The sequence below is a fragment of the Nyctibius grandis genome, chromosome 8 (assembly GCF_013368605.1).
Source record: "Nyctibius grandis isolate bNycGra1 chromosome 8, bNycGra1.pri, whole genome shotgun sequence".
Lineage (NCBI taxonomy): Eukaryota > Metazoa > Chordata > Aves > Nyctibiiformes > Nyctibiidae > Nyctibius > Nyctibius grandis.
Genome location: NC_090665.1, coordinates 30,664,581 through 30,675,367, shown reverse-complemented (window position 1 = coordinate 30,675,367; position 10,787 = coordinate 30,664,581). Strand labels below are relative to the sequence as shown.

General features: G+C 42.4%; 1 protein-coding gene and 1 long non-coding RNA gene across 3 annotated transcripts in view; one reads left to right on the top strand and one right to left on the bottom strand.

Annotated features, from left to right (window-relative positions):
• Nucleotides 1-357: 357 nt before the first annotated feature.
• Nucleotides 358-1,877, bottom strand: LOC137666315 (uncharacterized). Its single transcript, XR_011048632.1, has 2 exons — nucleotides 1,481-1,877; nucleotides 358-1,359 (listed from the first exon to the last, which is right to left on the bottom strand). It is a non-coding gene; the product is annotated as an uncharacterized lncRNA (long non-coding RNA).
• The window catches only part of ABCD3 (ATP binding cassette subfamily D member 3), a 38,458-nt gene continuing 29,336 nt past the window's right edge, over nucleotides 1,666-10,787 (top strand). The window contains exon 1 of one of the 2 annotated variants that reach the window (XM_068406208.1): nucleotides 1,666-2,120. In XM_068406208.1, the coding sequence (XP_068262309.1) occupies nucleotides 2,005-2,120 (116 nt within the window). In that variant the 5' untranslated portion in view covers nucleotides 1,666-2,004. Of the gene's footprint in view, nucleotides 2,121-6,076; nucleotides 6,159-10,787 lie in introns of those variants that run through there. The other variant, XM_068406207.1, reaches the window with a different exon arrangement.

The following is a 10,787-nucleotide window of genomic DNA, read 5'->3' as shown; positions in this document are numbered from 1 at the left end:
CATGCAAACAACAAAGGTCAGCATGGACCAAACAGATGGACATTGTATGTAAACAAAGGCTATATTAGATAGCTAGTTCTGTGGAAGGGTACAACCAACCTATGCTTAAAGAGGGAAAAGAACTTGTAAAGAAATGTGTGGCGATATCATAGCGCTCTTGATCTCTGCACAGATATTAAGATTAAAAGTAGCAGCAAAACTGTACTTCAATGATTCAGTAAACCTGGAAACGTGTAGAAATTTTCATTTTTGTGATGATTTGAATATAAGAAGTTTACTTTGATGAAGAAACTACCTCTTTTTAGGTGCTCACATTTATGTACTACCAAAGTATCTATGATTTAAAAAAACAAGATATTTTTACAAACATTCATCTTATAAAACAAAATTATTTTATTAATGCTGTGTGATTCTGCTGTATATTTTCCTGAGGATCAGAAACACTTTAAATAGTTTATGACATTTTTTCCCAAAACACCAATATACAGCAGGTATTTTAAAGCATGATTACTGATTTGTCCAAGGTCACAGAACAAGTGCCAGAGAACTAGATTCACTAGTCCTGACTCTAGTGCTCTAGAAAATGTGAACAATTTGATGTTTTGAGACTTCAGCTTTTACATCAAAACATAAACTTGCCCCAAAATGCCCGATGATACCAAGGATGGGGTGTGGGCGGGGGGGAGTGAGGAAGAAAAGTATATGTGGTGATTCACAACGAAGAAACTGAGATTACTTCTCATCAAACTGCAGCTTCAGCCCTGCTATTCCAGGCAGACATATTTGAAAGAAATAGAAATACTCAATAAATGGGCTGATCTATGCACACACTCTTATTCTACAATATCAAAAGCATAACATTCAAAAGTATTCAGATGTTTTTAAAAACCTGTACGAAAACCTGTTTTAGACTAAAAATAGATACACTGATTCTAACCGCATTTTGATCTGCATTTAAGTTTGACCAGGGAAATTGTTTTGTCATTTCAGTGTTAACCATTGCACCAATAAAGGCTTTAAATACATAACTGACCAGTTCCTGTAGAAAGTACAGCCACTTCATATACGTTATCAGGTGTCTTTCTGAGGGATATGACCACAGGGGACGATCCAGTGTAAATACTATTATCCTGCCATGGGTGTTTTTGCTGGCATAGATCGACTTGGCAAACTCTTTATTAATTCTGCTGGAGAAAGCACCTGTGTGAGTATAACTGGTTTTGCAGGAGAAGGCTGGCTGGTATCTCCCACTGTACCTGGTGTGGCTCTGCCTGTGAGAGGGATTGGTTTCCTGGACTTACACAGGTGACAACTCATTCCACCTTCTGTCTGGAAGTCTTGGCGGCTCCTCTCATGGTCCTAAAAAAAAAAAAAAAAAGCGTGGCAAAACTTACATCGAAGTCCCTCTTGAAGGTTTATTTCGTATTGTCTCCACGCTCATATGGCATCATAATTCACACTCAGAAAGTACACTGCACACCTGCACAAAGATCTCCTGTGAAAGAGAATGACCGGAGCCCCACACGGCAGGAGGCGCCAAGCCGAGGATGACAGAGACAATTCAAACGCAGGCTGAAGCCGAGGCGCCGGCCCAGCCGCGGGGGGAGGCCCGGGGGGAGGTCCGGCGGGCGGGCCCCTCAGCCCGACCCCCCGGCGAGGACAGGCGGCGGCAGGCCCGGCCCCGCTGCGCAGGGGGAAACGCCCCTTCCCTTTCACCCGCTCCCCGCCGCGGGGGCGCGCCGCTGGCGCGGGAGGTGGGGAAGGAGCAGTAATTACCGCTGCCCCCGTTGCACAACCGGGCCGCGCCGCCGCTCCCCGGGCGAAGCTCGGCGCGGGCCGTCCTGCCGGCGGAGGCGAGGCGAGGCGGGGCGGCCCGTCCTGCCGGCGGAGGCGAGGCGAGGCGAGGCGGGGCGGCCTCGCCCCCCCCTCCCGGCATTCCCCGCGCCCGCTCGGCTGGGCTCGGCTCCGCTCGGCTCGGCTGGGATCCGCGGCTGCACTCGCACCATGGCCGCCTACAGCAAGTACCTCACCGTGCGCCACTCCGCCATCGCCGGGGCCACTGCCGCCGCCTGCGCGCTCCTCTGCGTGCTCAACAAGCGGCGGGCGGCAGCGCAGTACGGGTGAGCGGCGGGGGCCGGGCCTGGGGTGCGCGGGGCAGGAGGGGCGCCGGGGGTGAGCCGCCGTGCGAGCGCCGGGAGGCCGAGGCAGGCGGGAGCTGCGGTCGCCCTCACCGGCTCTTGGCCTGAGGGAGGGGCAGCCCGCGTCCCTGCTGTGACGGGGCGCTGCTGCCGACACCCTCCTGCCGGGGAGGTGGGTCCTGTGGAGAGGGGTCAGGCCGCTCCCGCCTTCCGTGAGGGGCAGTCGATGCCGCCCTTGCGAGTATCCGACCGCCGCCACATTGTTACTCAAACTAAATTCCTTTCCTCCATTTTCCTGTCTGTGAACTAATATTAACAGACAGTTGACTTCTAGAGATGTCCTAGGACGCCCTGTCTGCGTAAGCAAATAAAGGACCCCAGCTGTTGTTTTAACGCTGCCGTGGGGCAGTAAGGTACACCGATAACGATTCCGAAGAGGTAATATCTGGTTGTGTTGCCTGTGAGGATGCCTCACTGGTATACGTGTGCTAGGGTGTGTGTTTGTTAATCTCCTATGAAGTGCTTGGGTACCATAAAGTATGGCAGATGAAGAATATGCCTCAGACTCAATCCTTTCACATTTTTAGCATATTTGTGGCTGTAGATTATTGACCATATGCTAAAGACCTGGTATGTTACAGTTAGATATCGTGTAGTTCCTACAAATTTATCCTGGTGTTAGATCTTGACAGTAAAATAGACTTACTCAACAGACTTAAGTAATAACATACCTGTGATTAAGCAACAATCCAGTTTTATTTTACCTAATTCCTTTTATACACATGACACCTTTAAGAGCTTCATGAAGTTAGGTAACTTTGTCACATAACATGTCAGAAATTGATACACTGCTGACAAGTCATGTATTTGCTACCTTACATTGCTGTGTGAGAGTAGAAACAAGATCCCAAACTACTGCTGAGAGTTACTCTTCTATCAAGCTTGTAGGGAGGGATGATGTTTTACAGGTATCTCTGCTTAATTTAGTGAAATACCATTGTAAAGAAGGAGAAAAGCTGTACAGAAAGGCATAAAAACAGTGACCTGGGAGAGTTACTGACACTGTAGTGCAAGATTAATATATTATAATGGTGTTTGTTAGAAAGCCTAGGCCATACAGATGTTCTGGGAGCATCTGTGTTTTAATTCAGTTCAAGAGTGTTCTTTTAAAGTGAATCTCCCAATTTTCTACGCTTACCTTGCTCTGCCTTTTTTGAGGAGTGATATTGGAGTGCACAAACTAGATTACACGCAAATTGGAGCACATCTTCAAATGTAGGTGCAAGTCCAATGTAGTTTTAAGTGCATTTAGTATATTCTTACTACTAGTAGCATTCAATTGATAGGAGTAGGCTAGAACTTGTCCAGAGTGATCTCCCTGTGCCTGAAATAAATGTAATGTGGGTCCTGGGTTGTCCCCATAAACTATTTGCTTGCAAATCTTCTGATGTTGATCTGTAGGACTTGACAATGGCAACGCTTCTATTAGCTTGAGAGTCAATATACTGAAAGTGACCGTTAGCCTTAATGCTGAAGACTATATTTGGAATGTGTTCTTCCCGTAAGAATCTTTGATTTTGCTAGGTACAGTGTTGAAAATCTGAGGTATTCATAAGTATTAGGTGGACCAAACACTATTACAAGATTAATGAAAATTAGAAAGTGGAGATAATGAATTACGAATTATGTTCCAGCTAATTCAGCAGTTGAATGGAGTTGAGATAGCCTGACCTGATCTGTCCCTTTTCCTCTACCTGTACTGCAGTCTTTCTGATACCTCGTCCTTTGCTGCTGTAATCTTCCTCTCTCATCCTCTTTTGCATTCTCAGATCTATTAGAAATGCAGTTGCTAAAATAAGTACCATGCTTGCAGACTGGATTGTTCCACTTGTGCGTGTGTGTTGCTTTACACTTCTGAGTCCCTCCACAGCTTAGGTCTTATTTACTACTGGTACTGTACTGTGGCCATAGATTCCAAACTCTTAACATCCAACATTCAGTTGTTTCAATAATAGCTGTGCTGCTGCTTCTTGAATGCTATTTTTGAGGATGGTTTTCGCCCACTGGACTTCGTTCTTGTCTCCATGTTTCCCTGTGAGGCAGATGTTGCCAGGAGCCTTGCAGAATGCTACCTATCAAGACTAGGCAGTAGGTAAGCTACATTGCCTATGCCACCAGCCTAGACAAAAGCATCCAGTTGTTACCATTGCCTCATACTCCTTTAGTCTCATTAGTTCATGTATCCTTAATTTCTTAATGCTTGGTTGCTAATGTAAATTGTAGCATACTTCTGGAAAGGATTGTCATTGTGCCAAATCTTCACATATTCCAGCATGCTTGTGCTGGTATATGATGCTGACATATAATAACAAGTGGTAAACCTTTATGTAGTAATGATAAAAATCTCCAGGGCCTAGTGTACCCTCTAATTTCTGTGTTGTATTTCTCTCTGTCCCTTTGGGAAGAGGGAGAAGTTGGGAGAGTGTGGCTGTCCTAAATTTACATACTTATTCCTGTGGGGAAGAATTTCACTTGGCAATCTAGACAGTCTGGAAGAGGATTGGTAGTGTATCAGCTGCTTGAGATTAACTGAGTAAAGTGTGCGAGGAATAGCGGTGATTTAGTTTTATATGTGTGATTTCCTTTGTTTGCCTTGGTATGTAATGCCTGAAAATGTTGTCATGTTAGTGTGAGATGAATTTCAGCTTCTTGAATTCTGGAAGGTGAAATTCTAGTTTTGAGCTTCCTAAGGGCAAAGGTGAATGTTGCAGACTTGAATATAAACAGCAAAACACTGGCCTTAACATTCAAGTGAACCCTGGAAGTGTTTTAGTGCAACTGCAAACTTTACCTGCAAAAATTCTTCCTTCCTTGCATAGTTTATTTAAGAATACATACTTAAGTATTTATGCTTATATGTACTTTATGTTCAACATAAGATATGCTATTATATCATGTTTTTCTGGAACGACTATCTGTTTTCTGTTTTATTTTGTGTGCTTTTTTTAAAGTTTTGCTGGAATGTCAGCAATAGTTCAGTATCACTGCTGACCAAAGTTGAAGAGTAAAGTAACATACAAATTAAAAAAAAAAAACAAAACAAAACAACACAAACCCCAAAACTTCTTTTAGCAAATCAAATGTGTTTGAATGTGTAACAAAAAAGTTATCTTACACAGACTTCTCATATTGTGTGTGTTAATTTTGACATAGAATAATCAGTTATAGAAATGATAGCAGGAAGGAAAGAAGAGGCAACTTTCACCTACTTTTCTGCTGTCATACAATAGGGGCAAGGTCCAGTGCAGCTCACATCAAGTAGTAATGTATGAATAATTAAGCTGTATATGTTATGCTCGCCTACCTTAGTGGGTCAAAGATCACTTAATTAGTGCTAGCTGGATTAGTCACAGATGTTCTTCTGCAAGAGCTATTACATCACTCATCAGTTTTGCAGAACTGAGAGGTGGTATCACTTGCAGTTTACAATATATTTTAACCACAGCTTTCTAAAATCCTTCAAAGTAGAATGACATAGAACTGTTTGCTTATAGTAATTTGTTAGTGTTCCGTATTACTTCCTTGGAGTAAAGCACGGAAAGAAAAATGCACTGTTTCTCTATTTGAGTTGCTCTCCTTGAAAAGTCAGTTTCCTTGGAAAAGCTTCATTTCGTCTTAGGAAGGGGGGAAGTTGTTATATGTAAATACAATTATGACTTCAGTTGTAGTATTTGGTTTTTTTATAGTCATAAGAAGTTGTCTTGTTTGAGAAGCTACATTATCCTGGGTGTATCATAGAGGAAAAAACAATCATGACTTTAATCCATTGTGAGCTGTTTCTGTGAACAGAAGTGACTCCAGCACTGATGATCAATGTCTTGACAGTTGAAAATGTTGCTTCCATTTAGGGAAACGACTCATCAGTCTGTTCTGAAGACCAGTGGTGGTATTTTTTCTACTATTGAGGGTTGGAGAAAGATTTGTAGAGTAGAGGAATTAAGGAAAACCAGCAGAAGTCAGGTCAGTATTCTTTGTACTTTGTCCCCTCTCAGGTAAGATAAAGAAAAAAGTTTAATGCCCAAGACTTTGTCACTGAGCAAGGTGTGAAAAGACTGATTTTTGCAATGGATTTTTCTTTTTTTTTTTTTCCAAGTAATAAAAAGTATTGAAATAAAACTTTGAACTAATCTTTACTGTTTTCCTAACTGACGTTTTGTGCTATAATATAAGTACTGTCTGACTGTGTGCAAACACAACAAACGTTTCTCTTTTAACAGCTGCCCTTACTAGGGGATAGCAGTTTGTTGCTATGAATTACTATCTTAATTGAACGCAAATGATCTCAACCTTACTGACAATGCATGAGTGGGGTTTGTAGTTCATATTTGTGCCACATTAAAAAAAAATGGCCAAAGCTGTTGAAATGCTGAGCCCCTCTTCACCCCCTGTCCCCCAACCTTTACACGTCTGCTTTGGTTCACCTAAACATTGTAGTTCTTCAAACAAAGACACTAAACCCATATTAAATATAAGTACTCAAAGATGGTAAATGCTGAAATAGGGTTATACAGTATTGGATTGTAAGAGGGGAAAATAAGCCCATAATGTACAATGTGTAAAATAAAATGAAGTTGTGTGTTACCTTTCATCCACAAAAATCTAATCCCATGACTGTTTTATTAGCTTTGTCTTGAATATTAGACACTACTGCCTCAAACAAGAGGCAGCAGAATATTTGCTTAAGATTTGATTGCTTCAGAAATAAAACTCTAAGGGATGTTACATAAAGGAGCTGGATACTGTCAATTATCCCTCTAGTGAGAATTGTTCCTGAATATCCATGTAGTTTAAAATAAAGTACTTACACAAGCGGAGAATGAACTGGGATTACTTCATCAAAGAAGGTATTTAACTCACACAGTTTTCTGCTGGAAGAAGGGACTGAAAGGATTAATAGAAGGTAATTAGGGTAAAGAGTTCAGAACTGCAAGATTAGAGAAAGGAAATAAACAGAATGGAGTTAATAGGAAAGAGTTTGTAATATATGGAAGGGTGACAAAATAAGACTTTAGAATCTGCTCCTAGGCACACTGGGCTTTTCTATCACCCAGCCATGTCCATTAGAATCCAAGAGGATGCCAGGGTATGGACATTCAATTTTGTATAAATTGACCTTCTGAAACCCAAGTGTTTGGCATCCCTCCTGTGGAGAAAAAGATGCATAAGGGAAGAAGAATGTATGCTTGAGGCTTTAGAGGTTAGACATGCCTAAAGCAAGGAGAAAGGCTCATTTGAGTTGAGAGAGGTCAATAGAGTTGTTGACACAGTGTATATCAAATAGGGTTTTACACAGTTCACCTTAGGTGACACACGACCTATACACTTGCCTGTCGTTGGACTTCTCAGCCTTTTTCTTCTGACAGAGTGGAAGAAGGTGTTCTGCTTAGGTCATCAGCTGGATTGCCTATGAACCTACAGTTTGGCAGGGATTGATACAAGTATGATCAGAAGTGATAGACACATGTTCAGACATTTGGAGGAGCTTTCAAATATAACACAAGTTTAAACATAGCAAGTGGCAGTTGTAACTTGAAGCAAGTCATGCTTTTTTTTTTTTCTTTGTATATTTAGGATGTTATTGTCTTTTTTTTATTTTTGCCTCATTTCATTAGGTTCTGAAGATGTTTGGGTAAGCCTTGCTAGTGTACTTTGCATGAAGTGACCTGTTCTAGTTGAGTCCCCCATGACTGTTTGACAAGAAGAGTAAAATTATATTGCTGCAGATGAATAGACTGCTTCCATGTATGTAAAAACTTTGAAGGGAACCTGTGCTGTGAAAAGGTGGCAGGTGTCAAAAAAAGAAAAAAAAAGTGTCTGCACAACTACATTAAAGTAGGTTTATCCAGAATGTGAATGTGACTGTTCAGTCCACTACTTGCTGTATGTGCACTAGCATTTAAAAAAGCAAAACAAAAAGACAAAACGTACAGATGGGATTACTAGAGAATGCACCTAAAATCTAATCTTGCAGAAAAACCTGCCTGGGGCTCAGAAAGCCTGTCTTCAGCTGGAGGGTATGGAGACAGGAGAAACCAGATGACTCAGCCCTACTCCTAGCATTCAGGTTGCCTTTGTTTTGGACCTCGGTAGTTAATTAGTGGTTTCTCTTTTATTAAGTTGCATAAAATGATTGCTGTCTAAGCCAAGATCTAGTGTAAGTGTACGTAACAGTGTGAAACTATTTTCTTTTTCACTTTGCAGGGAATTAGCTAGAAGTCTTTTTCCACTGTTATCCACGAGGGAGAGCTACAGCCACAGCTCAAGCCAGAGTGCAAGTTTATGGAAAACCTAGTAGCACTAAGGTTTTTCTTTATGTGTTACTTTGTTATCGAGATGCAGACTTCTACCGAAACTTAGGAGTTTCCTCTACAACAGTTCTAGTTTGTTGCCGCCTTCTCAAATGTTCATAGATACTTTCTGAACTTTAGCAATGCAGAGCAATTCAGAGCCCCTGCTTGCAGTGAGTGACATAGCTGTCTGTGACCTTCTCAGACTCCCCTTCTTGGTTACCTGAGTGCATTCTCCTCACATTATTTTTGGTTATGCTGCAACTAGCCACCAACCTAGAGCCAAGAAAATTGTGCTCTTGGTTTCTGTGTGTGCTCAGGGTGTACTGTATAAATGGGTATGCTTGTGGACTGTGCCCAGGCTTCTGCGTAAGGTTGCTGCCCTTGACCTGAAATAACTGTACTGTTGCTCTCTGTTCCTCTGTGTGAGGTGTGCAGTATGAAGCTATGTCTACCAATGTGTGTGCTATGAGCAACACTATACACTTCTCATTATAGCTGTTATTTCTTCCCACTGTAACAAGGTATGCTGTTATATTCCATCTCCAGTCATTTGAATTGTGTTCTGTCTCTACAATGTCTCAGTAGTATCTTGACTGCAAAACTAACCTGAAAACTGCACAAATAATTGTGAATTATTACAAAATCATTTATCTTGCATGGTTTTTTTTAAAGCTACAAAAATTGCTCAGTGCCATTCGAAATGTAAGGTCTGCAAAATACAAATACAAAGGTTGCTTAGCGGTAACAACTGTTTGAAAAGCTCCACTTAACCCTAAAACAGGTATTCTTCTTTTGCATTGTGTTGAGCAGAAGCTAGTCATCCTACTCTACAGATGGAAGGTAGCATGATCTGAAATTTGTAGCTTTTTTTGCAGTTAAGCACAACATAACATTTTCAAACCTGTATTTCCTCTTCACCTCTCATTGAACTGGAAGTCTTGCTTATCTCCCTCTTCATCTGTGATTCCCTCTTATGCTTAGCTAGGTATAGATTGCTTCCACTGAACTTTATTCTGGAAGGAGACAGGTATTCCTAGAGACAGTAATTATTTAATTTTTTCCTGTTTGCTAGTAAATACCACAGTACTAGTATTCCTGAGACCTTTCAGTAACTAGACTCAATGGCCTCTTGAATGCATTTCCAGTTTCTCAAATCACTTTCTTTTCCACTAGTGTTGAGAATGACCTTTTTGAGTAACCCTCATTGTCGCATTTCTTTAGAGAGAATAGCTTCATTGGTACAGAAATAGAGTTAAACCCAAAGACTGAGTTCTGTGGCCAACACCTATTTGGAGACTGAAATTGTGTGGTATTATCATAGTTTTCTGCCTCCCCTCTGTGCTACACTGCTGCCCTCAAAGTAGGATCAGCTGCTAAATGCCTATACAGAGTCCTGAAACTCTTTATTAGTTTCTTTAAAACATCTTGCTGGTTTGGGCTGGTTGTGAGGGTGTATAGATCGTGGAAGGAGGGGCTGGCCACTTGGGAGGAATATAAGTCTGTTGTCAGAGGATGTAGGGAGGCAACTAGGAAAGCTAAGGCCTCCTTGGAATTAAACCTTGCAAGAGAGGTCAAGGACAACAGAAAGGGCTTCTTCAAATACATTGCAGGTAAAGCCAACACTAGAGGCAATGTAGGCCCACTGATGAATGAGGTGGGGGCCCTGGAGACAGAGGATAAAAAGAAGGCGGAGTTACTGAATGCCTTCTTTGCCTCTGTCTATACTGCTGGAGGCTGTCCTGAGGAGCCCCGAACCCCTGAGGCCCCAGAAGAAGTCAGGATAGAGGAGGAATCTGTCTTGGTAGATGAGGGCTGGGTCAGGGACCAATTAAGCAATCTGGACATCCATAAATCCACGGGCCCTGATGGGATGCACCCGCGGGTGCTGAGGGAGCTGGTGGAAGTCATTGCTAGGCCACTCTCCATCATCTTTGCTAAGTCGTGGGCAACGGGAGAGGTGCCTGAGGACTGGAGGAAAGCGAATGTCACTCCAGTCTTCAAAAAGGGCAAGAAGGAGGACCCGGGTAACTATAGACCGGTCAGCCTCACCTCCATCCCCGGAAAGGTGATGGAACAACTTGTCCTTGGTGCTGTCTCTAGGCACATCAAGGAGAGGGGGATCATTAGGGGCACTCAGCATGGCTTCACCGAGGAGAAGTCATGCTTAACCAACTTGATAGCCTTTTATGAGGATGTAACCCGGTGGATAGATGATGGTAAAGCTGTGGATGTGGTCTATCTCGATTTCAGTAAAGCGTTTGACACGGTCTCCCACAGCATCCTCGCAGCTAAACTGAGG